The sequence below is a fragment of the Dama dama genome, chromosome 11 (assembly GCF_033118175.1).
Source record: "Dama dama isolate Ldn47 chromosome 11, ASM3311817v1, whole genome shotgun sequence".
In the NCBI taxonomy this organism is placed as follows: Eukaryota; Metazoa; Chordata; class Mammalia; order Artiodactyla; family Cervidae; genus Dama; species Dama dama.
In genome coordinates, this window is record NC_083691.1 from 82,729,364 (window position 1) to 82,746,499 (window position 17,136).

General features: G+C 39.7%; 1 protein-coding gene across 4 annotated transcripts in view; it reads left to right on the forward strand.

The window, feature by feature from the left end:
- Positions 1-262: 262 nt before the first annotated feature.
- ATL2 (atlastin GTPase 2) overlaps positions 263-17,136 on the forward strand; it is a 68,904-nt gene continuing 52,030 nt past the window's right edge. For 2 of the 4 annotated variants that reach the window (XM_061155575.1, XM_061155578.1), the window contains exon 1: positions 263-421. In XM_061155575.1, coding sequence (XP_061011558.1) covers positions 304-421 — 118 coding nt within the window. In that variant the 5' untranslated portion in view covers positions 263-303. Of the gene's footprint in view, positions 422-777; positions 967-17,136 lie in introns of those variants that run through there. The other 2 variants (XM_061155577.1, XM_061155576.1) reach the window with 2 other exon arrangements.

Consider the following 17,136-nt stretch of genomic DNA (forward strand, 5'->3'; position numbering starts at 1 on the left):
TGGTCCTGACTTTAGGGCGGTGGGAGTGCGAGAAGGTTGCGGTGGGGGTCGCCGCCCAATTTCTCCCCAAAGTGGAAGCCTGGGAAAACCGAGGGGCAGGCAGGCAGGCTAGCAGGGAGGAGGCGGAGCGACGGCGCCGAGGGGCGGGACGAGGAAGGGCGTGGGGAGGAGGAGGAGGAGGAGGAGGAGGCGCAGACTGAGGGCGGCGCTAGGACCTGCCTGTGCCCCGCCGGCTCCCGGGAGGTTGATAAAGCGGCGGCGGCGTTTGACGTCAGTGGGGAGTTAATTTTAAATCGGTACAAGATGGCGGAGGGGGACGAGGTAACGCGAAGCCAAGAGCCGCACCAAGGGTTGCGCCGCCGGCGGCGGACCAGCGACCCAAACACCGGGGTTAACCACGTCTCGTCCACGACCCTCCTAGGTACGGGCCGGCAGGGTGGAGGCCGCAAGGCCGGCGCAGGGAGAGGGCGCGGGCCGCTCGGGCTCGCGGGCAGCGGCCGCAGGCGGCGGGGTCGTCGTCCGCGGCTGGCTCCGCTCTCCTCCCGCCGCCGCGTCTGGCCGCCAGGCCTAGCCCCCGCCGCGCCCCGAGCTCCCGCGGCGCGCGGCCTGAAAAGGGCGGCCCTGGGACCGCGGCTCCCGCAGCTGTCGGGTGAACGGGCGGCGCGCGCCTCTGCGTCCGACCCGGCCCCCCTGCCCGCCCGCCGCCGCGTGTCTGTCGCGGTGTCGGCCCCGACCTGAGGGGGCGGCCTTGAGCAGGGGCTGCAGACCCAGGGCGAGGGGAGGTCGGCGGCGGCGCGGCTGTGTTCTCGGGAGCTCCGGACGCGCCCGGGCGACCTGTCACCCGGCCGGCACTCGCTGCCCTGTGTCTCGCGCGCGGAGAGGGAGGAAGGGTTAACCAGGTCGTGATGGGCCCGGCGGTGGAGGAGGACGCGCAGCGCGCGGGAGGAGCAGACACCTCGCTGCCAGGTCGGGAGGCTCTCCAGACACCCGTCCAGGAGGGAACCGCAGTCCGCAGGCCAGGGCTGTGTCCCGGGGCTTGGGTTCCGGGGCCCCGCAGTTCCCGAACCCAGTCTTGCGGGTAGTGCGTGGCTAGGATGCAAGTTCCGATTTAATTGTCAAAACTGGGCGTTTGAGCTGTTTACTAGTACTGAGACCATAGTGAGGCCCAGTAGGGCTGAAAGTGTCGGTGGTGTGAAGTCACCTGATCCTTCGCTCCCCGGTGCTGCTGAATGTGAGCTCCTACTGTAAAGGAGTGCCCCTGCCCCTTGGAAGACGCACTTGCTTTGGCGGCAGTGTTGTGTATCTCTCTTACTCAGAACACCCTATTTTTAGGAGTTTAGCATTTGATCTTTCACTGTGGTGTGAATTGAACGCCTGAAATCTTGATTGAGAATTTTGGTGGTACTTAAAGGCATAAAGTTTTTCCAAGGCTTATAATTAGTGAAAGCTTGAGCTTAGGTAAGTATGGCCATGACATAGATAAGCGTTTATTAAGTATATTGAGTATGAACTGTGTCTTTCAAATTTCTCTCCACAGTCTGATACAGGTTTTGTGAGGTAAAATGTAAAACGTTTTGATGAAAAACTCCTTTTAATAGAAGCGTTTATGTGAAATATATTTGATCATTCACGTTAGCCCTTAGACGTGTTGAACGTATGTCAGAGGTGAGGACAAACTGGAAGTTTTGTTAAGGGACAGGGAACAGGAAATAAAGTTGATTTTATTATTGCTTGCCAACCAAAGCACTTGACAGAGCTGTTTACACAGAAAAAATGCCCCCAGAGAAGAGAGGTATGCCTTAAGTCTATTCTGGTTGGAATTCTCGAGTCATTAGTTGTTCTGGAATGCCGATGGATTGGTTAATTTAGCTCTTTTGGACCTGGGAATATGTGTGCGCGTGTTTGTTTACTTATACCGTTTTAGATGTAGTTTCAAAGCGTTTTATGTGCTTGCCTTATTAGGAGAAACATTACTTTATGACTCACAGTTATGAACATCGTTTTTAGACTATGGCACATTGAGAAGAGATGCTATTCTTAAGACTTGATATATCGGGGTCATCATTTATTAAATGCTGTGTCCGCTGCTCACAGGTTTTTGTCTTTTGTGTGTGTGTGTGAAGTTAGTCCTTCACTTGAAAGCCGTTTCTATCAAATGACTGCCCAAAATAGTCCCTCTCCCTGCTAATTTTCTCTGAGTCACCCATTACTACCTTAAAAACTAAGTAAATTGGCTGAGATTTGTGTTTAAAGTTAAGAGCAAACAGGCTGTGAATGAGTAGGTACTCATCTGGTGATTTCGGCTGTAGAAACTCTGTCTCCCTCTGCTTTCTGGATAAAGTTGAGGAGTTGGGGTGAGTCAGGTGCTGCTCTTGTAGTTTAGTCTTAGGAAGATGCTTGTGTCTCTTGTAGTTTTTTTATTCTTTTTAGGATTGTAAGACCTTATAAAAGACCTAGGAACTCTTCTGTTGACTTTGTAGGATGATAAGAATCTGTGGATGTGATTAAATCTATTTAGTAAAGTGTTTTGAAATTCTTCACATTTTTTATTTGGGGAAGAAGGAGCTCCCTTATAGTAAAGAGGCACTTATTATAGGGCAAATAAACCAGGAGTTAAAATAAGATTCAGGCCTTAAGTGGAATGCACCTGTTTTAAAACTCATTTTTAGTTTGCCTCTCTGTTTTAACTTTAGGATAGGGTTTTGGAATACTCACAAGTGAAAATAAGTTTCTTGACGTTTTTAGACTGTTGCCAAAATTGTGCCTTTTCCATTTATCTGCTGTTAAGCAGCTACTAAGAGTGTACCTGGAGGACTGTCACCTAGTTTGATGCTGGAGTTCAAGACATAGTTAAAATTGTGAGACCTGGTAGTAAGATGCATTTTAAAAATGCATCTTATGCATTGTGTATGTTGTTTATGCTTAATTGGAAGACCTTTTTGACACACAATTGTAAGTAAAGCTGTTTGGCAGTCTATCAAAGGGCCAGAAATGTACAGGGTGGGAATAGAAGTTAGACTTTTTATAATAGTGACTTACAGCTTTACAGAAGGAGTTTTTCTCTAGAGTGGGTGCAGGGACACAGCTTAAAAAATTTTTTTTTTAAAGTGTGATGGTATTCTGATTGTCTAGCCATTTTGGGGTTGTATTGTTTACTCTTTGGGGCATTGTTTAACTTTAGGAAGATAGATGTGAATATAGAATAACCAAACTTGATCCTCCAATTCATTACTCATGTAAGTTTCTTGCTACCCTTTACTCTTCTTTATCACCCATGATACAGAAGACCTATTGAGGGCTTTCTCCATAGCTTTAAAAGTGGATATCTAGAAAAAAAGACCAACCTGAGGATATAGTGTCAGTAGGATAATACTTGATACATAAAGCACTTCAAACATCATCCTTTGATTTGATTCTTAAAACCTTCCTCTGGAGGAATTAAATTATTGCCACTGAAGGGAGTGATTGAGACTGTTCTACAGTCACAGAAATGACTCAGAGGTACTCTTACTGCTCCTCACCAGATTTGGAGGAGAGTAGGGGCCTCTTTTCATTCAGATTGTCACGTATCATAGTCATGACTGGGTAAAATTTTGTTGAATGAAGCCTGAAATCATACTAATGAGAAGATGGGGCAGTTAAAAAGTAAAGGTAGGGCAAATCACTTAAGTGGAGTGGGAAATTTTAAAGTAGAAAGGGAAAAGGTGGATATTGTAGAAAGAAGAATTAATAAAGTAGACGTTGGGGTTAGTCTTCTGGCCAGTACAGTAGAATCTAGGGGATTCCCTTGCTAAAGTACCAGTTTAGTAAAGTTATTTGTACAACTTGTATTTCTATGATTGGCATCAGAATAAATAATAACTAATAACTTGGCGAAATGTGTAACTGATGAAAGATACTAATCTAGGCTCTCTAGCAGGTTTTACCTTTTTATTGTATAATACTGATTGTGGGGGCAGTATTTCTTTAACCATAGAGAATCAAGATAGTGTAGTGGAAAAAGAATGAGGAATCAAAAGCTGAGTGACTTCATTTAAACTCTGAGCTTGAAACCCCTCACATGCAGTAGTGATAATCATCCCATAAGGGCTGTTGTGGTAAACAAATGAGGTGAGGGTACAAGTGTTTCATAAATTATAACGCTGTGTGTAAGATACAGTAATGTATGGGTAAGAATATGCCAGGTGGACTGCTTGTTCTGTTATATTAATATATGTGTATATTTGCAGTCAGAAAGTTTCTTTTAATTTTTTTCCCCTGTAATGTGGGCAGTTTAGTGTGGTCAGGAGTGGTGGGTAAATTTTTAACTTTATCTATAAAATGCTGATAATGTGTTCATGATTAGGGTTATTAAACGTGATTAAAGTGCTTAACTCAGTATCAAACATTGTGTTTGGTGGTACTTACTACTATAATGTGTGGTTAAGTCTTTGTTCAGGTTTTATCAGATAAAAATAAACGTTCATATTTCTCAGCTACCTTTATTTTAATAAACTTGCATTTTAGAGAATCATTTAATCATGTGACAAGTAATCTTCTGAAGTTGTTTATTTCAGTTTCAGGATTCAGCATGAATCATGGCAGTTTTCAAGTAGAAAACATTGGCTTTTCAAACCGTAAAGGTGGAAAATGTAATTTATGTCTGTATGCACAAGAATGCCTGAAACAGTGATTGACTTGAAACCACACTAATCATGAATCCCATAAAAAGCTTCCCCCCCTTTCTGTAGTCTTCATAGAAGAGTCTTGGGTAGTGATAAGAGCATACTTATTTTAATTTTGAATACTGTAAACTTCCATGGTCTTCAGACCATGGAACATTTTTTCCTTCCTGAAGGAAATATCTACCCTAGCAAGCTGGTAGAGCTTTTTTTTTTTTTTTGGATTACTAAGTAGATAATCTGTGGAGGCACTTTAGAAACTTTAAAGCTTCCTATATGAAACTCTGTAAAGGGGTGAAATTGGCACCCCTTGAGCTGCTCTTTTCCTCTTTGAATGACTGGGTTTATGAGCTGGAGTAAAAGCTGGATTAAATTCACTTTTATCAGAATGGTGGGAGGGGGTTTGAATTTTGAATGATAAGGTGGAGAGAAATTTTGATGAAATTTGAACAAAATTTACCATTGTTCTTAGTTTTTTTGATGTCAATGGATGATGCCATCCAACCATCTCATCCTCTGTCACCCCCTTCTCCTGCCCTCAGTCTTTCCCAGCATGAGTCTTTTCCAAAGAGTTGGCTCTTCCTGTCAGGTGGCCAAAGTATTGGGAGTTTCAGCTTCAGCATCAGTCCTTCCAGTGAATGTTCAGGACTGATCTCCTTGTGTCCAAGGGACTCTCCCACGAGTGTTCTCCAGCAGCACAGTTTGAAAGCATCAATTCCTCCGCACTCGACCTTCTTTATGGTCCAACTCTCACATCCGTACTTCACTACTGGAAAACCCATAGCTTTGACTAGATGGAGCTGTGTTGTCAAAGTGATGCTTTTAAATACACTGTCTAGGTTCCTCATAGCTTTTCTTCCAAGGAGGAAGCGCCTTTTCATTTCCTGGCTGCAGTCACCATCCGCAGTAATTTTGGAGCCCAAGAAAATAAAGTCTGTCACTGCTTCCACATCTGTTTAGTCTTCTTTTGATTATGGAGTTATTTCTTACTGAATAATGCTGGCTAAATATCTTTCTAGATAAATCTTGATTACAGGGTAAGGTCTTAAAAGTAGATTTCAGGGTTCAAATGGCCTGTACAGTCTCAAATTGAAGACCACATCAGCATATCCATTCAGAAAGGTTATACCCATTTATTCTGTCTCCATTTGTTCACAAGTGAGTGTTGTTAATTAAAAACAACCAACACATGGAACCAACACATAGAAAAATGGGGATTCCACTGTTTGTTTCATTTGCATTTCTTTGATTACAGTTGATATTGAAATTTTAACATGGTAATTGAATGTGAATTTTTTTTTTAGTTGCATTTTTTGTATTTGACTGGCTCGACCCGCTCTCAGTGTTTCTCTTATCTTTGTAAATTTCTTTTGTATACAAGAAATTCTTTTTCATGTTTGCTTTTTTACTTTGTGGGTTGTTTTTGGGAAATACTGTATTTTAAAAAAATACTTTAAATGGTTCTATATGAGTTCTTTCCTTAAATTGGCATCTCTGATGGCATGTCTGAACTTATTAGTACTAGTTTCTTGAATATTTAGGTATGCACACATGGAGGTTTATTCCTTTTCTGTTTTGAATTCTTTGTGAGATATTGATTTTTTGTTCCTGTCTCTTTTTAATACCAAAGTATGGGCATCTGCTTCCCTGATAGCTCAGTTAGTAAAGAATCAGCCTGCAATGCAGGAGACCCCGGTTTGATTCCTGGGTCGGGAAGATCCGCTGGAGAAGGGATAGGCTACCCACTCCAACATTCTTGGGCTTCCCTTGTGGCTCAGCTGGTAAAGAATCCGCCTGCAACGCGGGAGACCTGGGTTCAATCCCTGGGTTGGGAAGATCCCCTGCAGAAGGAAAAGGCTACCCACTCCAGTATTCTGGCCTGGAGAATTCCCTGAACTATATATAATAGTCCATGGGATTGCAAAGAGTTGGACACGACTGAGCAACTTTCACTTACGTGGGCATCTGCTTCAGTGCCTAGTAGGGTGGCAGAAGCTTCCAAACTTAGGAGCTGGATTCAGATCACCATCGTTTTCAAGCTTTGGCTTCCTTAACAACAACAACAACAAAAAACCTACTTCAGAAATTTAAGGTTCAAAGATAATATTTTCAAAGCACCTGACATCTATTGAGTGTACAGGGTTACTCCTCAGGGTAAAGGAGAGCCTGAAGGGGCTGCGACTAGTTTTCTTTTGGGGGTAAAGAGGTGGAGTAGGACAGTCAGGTAGAGGGCCATCCTTGGACAAAGAACTAGCTTTTTTCTCCCCTTGATGTTATGTTGCTATTTTGACACCTACCTTATAAAAAGGCTTTCTGTTTCTTGTAGTGAATATCTATGTAGAAAAGTGTGGAACAGATCACTCTTTCTAAGCTTTCATGTAGTTGGGAAATCAGATAGACCTTGTGCATGTTTGTGAGTAAAGTTTACCAATAAGTTTCTAATTTCAGAAGTAGAAATTAGTGTGTTAATATTGTTAAGGAAGACTTGGGGGAAGTTGGGCTTATCAATTCTTGAAGTCCTTAGCAGAGTTGTAGGCTATACCACTTGTTTGAAGATAGAAAGATAGGCATATGTTGGGATGCTTTAGTTAAAGTACTTGTTCCTGCTTTCTAAGAATTTTTCTAAAAAGGATGCTTGAAATATTTAAAAGCAATTAAAAGCAACTGAAAAATCAAATTTGTTAGAGCATGTTTAATAAAAAAGGATATGAATTTTTCTTTAGCCAAATACAGCAAATAATTTATTTAAATAACTGCTAGAAAAACTGTCTGAATAGCTCCCCCAGAGATGTGTGCTCCCTGCCTCTGTTTTTGATTATGTATGTATTTCTCTGCCGCAGGAAATCCTGACACTTAATCTAAAATTGCCAAACTTAGAGAAAGAACAAAGGAGAGGATAGTGAGAACCTTTGACACGCTTATCCCGTTTGTTTTGTTCAAATTAGTCACATTTTATCTAGCTGGAAAGATGGTAATTTGTTCCTTTTTGGCCCTATTTCCTTTTTACCCCTGCTTTTAGTAGGATTTTGTCTGCATTGAGCCAAGATTGGGATTTGAGTGTATTCTTTACTTTCCTTTCTTTAAACTGCTGCTGTGATAAGTCATCTGAGGTTGAGTGTTGAAACAAAGTGGAACTTAGTGTTTTGTTTCCAGAGACTTGACAGATACCTGTTTGAGATTTGTCATGAAAAGCCTATTCCAAATTTAAGGTTGAGTGCATTTTTTTTTTTTTAAATAACTCCTTTGCTAGCTTGTTAACCCAAATTTCAATAGCTCTTCTATGAGTTTAATATCTTTTGTTTTACTGCAGAGTTAGTTTGGAGGCCCTCAAAGTGAATGATTAAACCATTTATCTAAATTGAGGCAATGTACTCTGGTTTTGTTGGATTCCTGATTGCTGTGTTAAAAAATCTTGGAGTCACTGTACCAACAGTACTTTTGGAAATGGAAATTTAGTGCTTTGTTGCTTTATAAAAGCTTATAGAGAAGAGAATGTCCCTTATAAAAAATATGGAATAATTTAGTATTATCTGTTGCCTATTCTAAAGAAGGATGTTGAAGCTAGCTAGCTCTTGCATGCATCATTTTCTATTTTTACTGTCCCCTCTTGACTTTGAGCTTTTCACCTTATACTCAGGCTCCTTCGTTTCCCTTATATCTGATTTCCCTGTTTTTAGACTCTCATTATTATACTTCTTACTCACTCATCACTTTCAGTTTATCTGTGCAGCACAGCTTTGATCCTATCACTCTGCTTCAGAATTTTCCATGGCTCTCCTCAGGATAATGCTTAGCATTTTTAAGCTTTTTTTTATTCTTTTTTTTTTTTTTAAATCTATTTGGCGGCACTGGGTCTTAGTTGTGGCACATGGGATCTTCCATTTTTGTTACAGCATGCAGGATCTTTAGTTAACTACATGTGAGACCTAGTTCTGACCAGGGATTGAATCCAGACCCTCTACATTGGAGTGCAGAGTCTTAGCCACTGGACCACCAGAGAAGTCCTAGCTTAAATTTTTAAGTTTAGCTTAATCTGATTTTCATGACTTAGAGAAAGGCAGCCTTCTCCAGGGTATCTTCATTGATAACCCTGGTTTAAATAATCCCAGAATATCTGTTTCTCGTTATACTGTCACTTTATACTTGTTTGTGTCAGAACTTTGAGAGTAAGGACTGTTAGTAGCAAATTGTACTTCTCTAGTGTCTAGCAGTAGTGACTAGTCTGAAGTAGTTAGGTTGAGAGAATCTTCATGACACATTGCTGAGCATTGTTGGAATCAGTGAATATGAAACAGTAAGTTGCGTATTTGTTTACATGTACATATATATGCATATCTTACCAAAGATGGGAAAGGATAATTTTATTGCATCTTATGTTTTTAAAGTCTTCAATTAAAACCTACCCTTCTAGAAGTTTTATGAAGAAAAAATTTTTTCCCAAATGGGGGACTGTATAAATGATTTGCTAACTATAAATGATTAAGTTTTGACAAGGAAATTTTTTGAAAAAATAAAGAGAAAGATAGCTGTATGCTAAGATTTGTTATAAAAATGAGAAATAAACTTCTTTGCTTTTAAACAAACTGTATTTTTGGTAACTTTTTTTAACTTTATATAAAGATATTGAGCACATAAGAATTTGCTTCTGAGTTTGTTCAACAAACCTGCTCATTTGGCATAGTTGGAGAATGATGGATCAGACAGTTACAAAGGCTGGGTGTACATTGTGATCTGACCACTTAAAATGTTAGATTTTGTTTACATTAAGCAAACCTCAGTGTCCTCCTTCATATAGATAAGAAAACTCTTAGCTACTTTTGAGGATTATATAGTTATTAGCATAGAGTAGGCATTCTATGTGTTTTTCTCTCTTCTAAAGTAAAAGGTACAACATCTAAAAATATTTCATACAGTAATTTATTTTAAGGAATGAGAAAATTCTTAATAATATCTCTTCTCCCAGATACCCAGTTCTTTCAGTCCTCTGTTCAAATGTCTCCTTACTAGAAGAGCCTTGCCTGACTGTTCTTTTGTCAAATGGCAACCCCTGTTTTCCTTTCCCTTAACTGGTTTTATTTTTCTCTATAGCACTGGCTTCCCTGGTGGCTCAGATGGTAAAGAATCTGCCTGCAATGTGGGAGACCTGGGTTCTATCCCTGGGTCAGGAAGATCCCCTGGAGAAGGGAATGGCAACCTACTCCAGTGTTCTTGCCTGGAGGATTCCAAGGAGACAAAGGAGTCTGGTGGGCTACAGTCCTTGGGGTCTCAAAAGAGTCAGATAGGACTGAGTGATTAACATTTTTCACCTCACACATTTGGATCTTATGCAGTAATTTTAATTCTCTTTCATAGTTTATTTATCAGTAGATATTTAGGTTCCACATTTTTTTTGCAGTTAGACACAATCCTCCCCTGAAAAGGAGCCATGTCTCTTCTGTGCATTGGGTAAGAATTCCTCTGGCATGTAAATAAGTTATCTGAAACTAAATGTAAAAAGTTTCATTACTGTTTACTCATATTCTCTAAAATAGTGTACCACACAACAAAAGTGTGTCTTCCCATCCCCCCCCCCCCCTTTTTTTTTATACCAAAGATGCAGGCCCCTTGGGGTGACTTGGGTGAGATTTTCTGTAAGACTTTTCTTTAGAAGAAAAGAAAAGTCCTCTCCTACTGAGGATTCTTAAGTTGCAGAACCTAAATAGAATTTTTCTGAATTTCTGTCTTGTTGCTTAGAGCCTCCCAAGCCATTATTTATTCTAGCATTTCATAACTAGTCAACAAAATTGACTTCATAAACTGCCACCTTTTTAAAAATAATTTCAGTTGAAAATTTTCTAATCTTAAAGTATATACACATATATTTAAATGTATGCTTTAAGAGCTGATTAATATTTGATGATAAACTTTGGGAGAAATATTTTGTGATCTATTTTACATTTTTCTTCTATTTAGATAAATGCATAAAAAGCATTTTTATTCTTCAGTATTTTTTTTTTTAATAGATTCAGATTTTATTGTTTGCTCAATGTGGGGAATAATCTAAATCATCCATATTGAGGAAAATCAACTTTGTTTTATATAAACGTAAAAGCCAACCAAAGTCAAATCATGTTTGATAAAATGAACAGTTTTAAATTAGAAGTGAGTATATAATGAACAGTTTTAAATCAGAAGCCAATACTTTGGCCATCTGATGCAAAGAGCCGACTCATTGGAAAAGACCCTGATGCTGGGAAGGATTGAAGGCAGGAGGAGAAGGGGACAACAGAGGATGACATGGCTGGATGGCATCACCAACTCGATGGACATGAGCTTGAGCAAGCTCTGGTTCTGGGAGTTGGTGATGGACAGGGAAGCCTGGCATGCTGCAGTCCATGGGGTTGCAGAGTCAGACATGACTGGACAGCATTTTTGTCTCCCAGAGACCCCCTGGATATACGATAACTTTTAGTTACTTTGTCTTTTATTAACAATGTTTGGGCATACTAATTTTTAATTCTATCTTTTAAAAATCCTATTTTTAAAGCAGCAGTGGCGATAAGAAAATATCCTTCATATTTGAAAATATTTTTAGCATAGTTTTGTTGTTTAGTTGCTAAGTTGTGTCCAACACTTTTGCGACCCCCTGGACAGGCTCCTCTGCCCATGGCATTTCCCAGGCAAGAATACTGAAGTGGATTGTTCAGTATTCTTTAAATGGAAACAGCAAAGATTCTATGTCATCACTGCCGGTTACTGTGGAAACAGTAGATTACAAGTGGAAAATAATGTTTGAGTCTTATAGGAAAACATTTTTTTGTTTATCTCCTGATTTGAGAGTAATGAAGGAAGGAAATATGAATTACTGTATATGCTCTTTAAAAGTATTTTTAAAGCTTGGTGATTAAGGATGGTCTTATTGGTCAGATGGGTAAAGTTGATGGGGGAAAGTATCTGATGTATGACATTAGTGGAAGGTCTCCTGGAGTCTTTAAAGTTTTCATTTTTACCATTTGCATCATGGTTCCAGTTTTATCCCTGGTAGCTCAGAGGTTAAAGCGTCTGCCTGCAATGCGGGAGACCTGGGTTCGATCCCTGGGTTGGGAAGATCCCTTGGAGAAGGAAATGGCAACCCACTCCCAATTTTCTTGCCTGGAGAATCCCATGGACGGAGGAGCCTGGTGGGCTACAGTCCATGGGGTCGCAAAGAGTCGGACACGACTGAGTGACTTGACTTCACTTCCAGTTTTATAGGAGAGAAATTTAACTATAAGTTATTAATAACAGTATTTTATAGGAGCAAATAGTTAAATTCTTTTTTGTGGTACCTGTTTGGCTAGTAGCTACTTCTCTTCTTAAAAAAGTTTGTTTTGAAGTCCAAGTTTGTGTCTTTGTCAGTATTCTTATTCTGGGCTGCATCTATTTGGGCAGGGAAAGGGAAGCCTGCTATTAAAAACTCACCAGGTGATTGATGATGGCTCCAGACCAATACTTTTCAACCCTAGCTATATATCATATTAACTAATTAGAAAATTTTTTATATTTATATTTTTGAAAGTAGGGGTGTGTCAGGAAGCATTTAACAAGAGGCTTCCTGTGTGCTGTTTTGGATCTGTCAGGAACCCTCTGGCCCTTATTAATTCCTGAATATTCAAGAATTTAGAGGAGAGGCACACTTTTCCGGGGCTGAGGAATCCTGGCATTTCTCATTACAAGTGATAAGTACCCTCTTCCTTTTTATGAGCCATAGGGTAAAAGGTGATTGTTTGCCACTCTGTCTTTGATAGAGATTGTCTTATGTTTTGTAAGTCTGGAATTTTAATCTTTATCTTCGCTGAGAATAACCACCTTGTAAGACAGTATATATGCCCACGCCATGTTGATTAAAACACCTTTGCTTCATCAGAGCTTGGGTCCCCGTGTCTTTCTTTCTATTCTTTCTTTTTTTTCCCCTCTCTCTCTCTCTCTTTCTGGCTAATTCCTTGGAGCGCGGAGGCCCGCTGAGCTCACTTTCTTGCCCGGGCTTCTAAGACCCTCTCGAGAAGGCACACTGCACCTTCACCCTCTCGAGAGGGCGCCCGGTGCCTACGCGCAGCAGCGCGAGCCCTAAGAACAGGGCTCTATTGGCTTTCCGCGGAAACCAGGGGATGTCAGCCTCTTTCTCTCTCTTACTTTCTTATCGTCGACTCCGGACCACCAGGTTCTGGTTCATTAAAGGACCAACAGGGATGTCTATGTACACTGCCTCTTTTCACTTTATACAGCATCCAGAATAGCTCAGCTAGAGTGGTTCACAGTCTCCCAGGAAAGTGGTGGATTGTAGTGTAGCTGGAAAACCTGCTTTCCTTTAGTGAAAACTGTAGCATCACTGGAAACTACATGAATAAAATAAAATGAATGATCTTTACATTCTAAATACATGTAAAATACTGTGATCATCGGTACTCTGTTCTGTTCAGAGGACCATCAGTGTTGGGAGTTAGAAATTCAGTTTTAGCCTCCCATCCAAGATTGCCTGATTCAGAATATTCATTTTAAGAAGATCCAGGTGATTCATATGCATTTAAAAAGTTTGAGAAACACTAATGTAGAGGAAATAACACTAAATAAAACCACAGTCAGGTCTCCCTTCACAGGGTGGTCCAATCATCTGTTTTCCTTGTCTTAAAAATGAGTGAGTTTGGCTACATAATCTCTAAAGCCCCTGTGAGTGATATATTAGATTTAATTTTAAATATGGAGGCTCATTTTTAAGCATCTGTACTAGAACTTGAATGCCCTAAACTTTCTTGACATTCTGGGGAGTGTATTCATGTATTCCCTTTATGTGTAAACACTTGTAAGGAATTTAAAAATGTCCCCCTCTCCAATTTAGAAAGCTGTTTCTTGAGTTCTTTAAAAAAAAATACATAACTTCATAGTACCTTTTTATTGTTTAACCGTAATATCTTGGTGTGATGAGGACTCACAAGAATTGATTCACAAAGGAGTGAATTTGTCACTATTGGAGATACTCAGAATTACCTTTTTTGTTTTAATCTTTCATGGCACCATCCTGCCCCTCCCAGTCACTAAAATGCTGTGGAAGTAGCAGAAGATTGAGAAATAGAGTTTGAGAGACCTTTTCTCACTTCTAATAGCTCTGGTCTATATTTCTATCTTTTGTACTTAGATCTACTTCATTTGCTAATAAAACCTTTATTAGCCTCACCACTTAAAAAACTTACTATTATGGGAAATTTCAGATATGTACAGAAGAGAACAACGTTAGAAATCTGTGTATATATACATCTCCAAAATTAAACGATTATCAGTATAATGGCCACTTTCTTTTATCTATTTTCCATACCCTGCCTCCCTACCAGATTGCTTTGAAGCAAATAACCGATTATATGAATGTTCTGTGTCTTTAAAAGAGGAAAGGTTTTTTAAAGAAACATCCTTGGTACTATTACCATGCTAGAAAAATAATTCTGTAATACCAGATATCCAGAGTTCATATTTCCCTGATTGCTTCAGGTTTGTTGTAGTTGATTTGCTTGAACAAGGCCCCCTCACTGCATTTGGTTGATACGGCGCTTAAGTCTCCTTCTCTTTTTTCCCCCCTTTCTTTTTTCAATTTTTTGTCCAGGTTTGCTTGTGCAGTGAAATTTCCTATATTCTCGTTTTCTGACTTCATCTCTGTGGTGGTAGTGAATGTGTCTCTTTTCTTTCCCATAGTTAGATCTAGAAGCTTGATCAGTTTGATGTTTTTAAAAATTTTCCTCAAACATACGTCTTTGGTGGTGTCTTCTGGTTTCTGATACATCACAGTTCAGTTCAGTCACTTTGTGTCCAACTCTTTGCAACCCCAAGGACTGCAGCATGCCAGGCTTCCCTGTCCATCACCAATTCCTGGAGTTTACTCAAACTCATGTCCATTGAGTCAGTGATGCCATCCAACCATCTCATCCTCTGTCATCCTCTTCTCCTCCCTCCTTAATCTTTTCCAGCATCAGGGTCTTTTCCAGTGAGTCAGTTCTTCACATCAGGTGGCCAAAGTATTGAAGCTTCAGCTTCAGCATCAGTCCTTCCAGTGAGGATTTAGGACTGATTTCCTTTAGGATTGACTGGTTGGATCCCCTTGCAGTCTAAGGGACTCTCAAGAGTCTTCTCCAACACCGCAATTCAAAAGCATCAGTTCTTCAGTGCTCAGCTTTCTTTGTAGTCCAACTCTCACGTCCATACATGACTACTGAAAAAACCATAGCTTTGACTAGACAAACCTTTGTTGGCAAAGTAATGTCTCTGCTTTTTAATATGCTGTCTAGGTTGGTCATAGCTTTTCTTCCAAGGAGGAAGCATCTTTTAATTTCATGGCTTCAGTCACCATCTGCAGTGATTTTGGAGCCCCCCAAAAATAGTCTGTCACTGTTTCCATTGTTTCCTCATCTATTTGCCCTGAAGTGATGGGACCAGATGCCATGATCTTAGTTTTCTGAATGTTGAGTTTTAAGCCAACTTTTTTCACTCTCTTGTTTCACTTTCATCAAGAGGCTCTTTAGTTCTTCTCTGCTTTCTGCCATAAGGGTGATGTCATCTGCGTATCCTGGCAATCTTGATTCCAGCTTGTGCTTCATCCAACCTGGCATTTCGCATAATGTCCATGAAACTTTTGATTGTCTTTTTGTGATGTTAAGCGTGGGTTAATCTATCCATTGTAATCTATCCCCTTTGCCTTTCACTCAGTGGTCTTAGTAGTCGTGCATTGCTGCCTTTTGAAATCCTCATTTCTAGGGAATGAAGACCACCTGGATTCGCTTTAAGACCTTACATACTTAATTGTTTCCTGGATAAACAGTCTTAAGTCAGATCATTAGTTCCTATAAGTGTGTTTTATTTCCAATTGTGTTTTGTTTTAGGGAATCTTCCTGTATCATGCTTGATCTTGAAAATAAATGAAGACTAGACATGTAACATGAATGAATGAATGAATGTATTATTACTTAGTAATGATTATATGGCTTCCCTGATGGCTCAATGGTAAAGAATCCACCTGCCAGTGCTGGAGACTTCCATTCCTGGGTCAGGAAGATCCCTTGGAGAAGGAAATGACAACCCAGTCCAGTATTCTTGCCTGGAAAATCCCATGGACAGAGGAGCCTGGTGGGCTGTAGTCCATGGAGTCGCAAAAGAGTCAGACAGGACTTAGCAACTAAACAATAACAATGATTTTATATTTACTGGTAATACAACCTTTTAAGGAATATTTTTTCTTAAAGTAGGTTGGTTGAATTATTAGATGGATAAAGGGTCGAACCCGTGCCTTCTGCAGCAGAAGCATGGAGTCCTAACCACCAGACTGCCAGGGAATTCCCAATAACCTCTTCTTAAGAGGAAGATAAAGTACAAGTCAGGAGTCCTTCATTCCTTGGTAGAATTTGCTTTAGCAAGTTAAGTCTGCATTTTTCCAAAGATCTTATAATTATTTCCAAAATTAATATTAAAATAATTTCATATTTTTCTTGGTGATTCTTTAAAACTTTGAATAGCAAATATCTTTAGTGATTAGTTGCTTTTTCCACTTTGAAAGTGCTTTGTAGCTGAACTATTTTGAGTGAGATTCTCACAATTAGGTCAAATTTGCCTTGAAGCTATGCATGGCTGTATCTTTCTTGGCTTTAGTTATGCATTCACTTCCTGAAAAGTTTTGGTTGTTGATGTTAGTGATTTCCGATAGTTAATTCCTTCTTAAATTCCAGCTAACATTATGGGAAAATTCTTCGGTCCATCTGTAATGGCACTTAACACTTGTGTTGAATTTTCAGTGCCAGTTTTCTTCCTAAACCTCTCAAACCATCTTTTTAAGCTAAAAACTTTTTCCTTTGATAGCTCACTTATTTGGTTCAGTTTTGTGGATTTGCTTATACATAATATTCTATCAAGTTTTCCCACATCGATAATCAGCCTGTCCATTTTATCAAAAAGACTGGTGACTATATTGACCTACAGATCTCTGCGACTTTCAGTTATATTTTCTTGTTTTTCACAACTGTATTTTGTTGAACATGATAGTTTGAACCTGGAAGATAACTCGTACTCTTTCATATCTCATTTCTGTAGATTTAAATGCCATGCTTTATTTCTAGAGTGACAATTATTTTACTTAAGGTTTTTTAAAAAATTTTTTTGGTGATTTACTATTTTTTTTTTTTTTTTTGAGATCATAGTTAAAGCAAAAAAGTTCCAGAGTTTGAAGAAAATATACAAAAAGTAGAGAGTAGAGTATGTATTTGTGTTGAGCACTGACTGACTCCAGATTTTTTGCTGGATTATTAACCTCAGCTCATTAGCCAATGATCCTTAATTTTGAGTTGTTCACAGTGTTTTACAAATTTGAATTTTGACCCTGATTGTGGGAATGTTAATTGTAATAAAGGTCATGGAAGCAGAGTAGGGTTATTGAAAATAGGGCCATTTCTTTCTGAGGCTTTGTCTATATGTCTGTAAGAGAGGC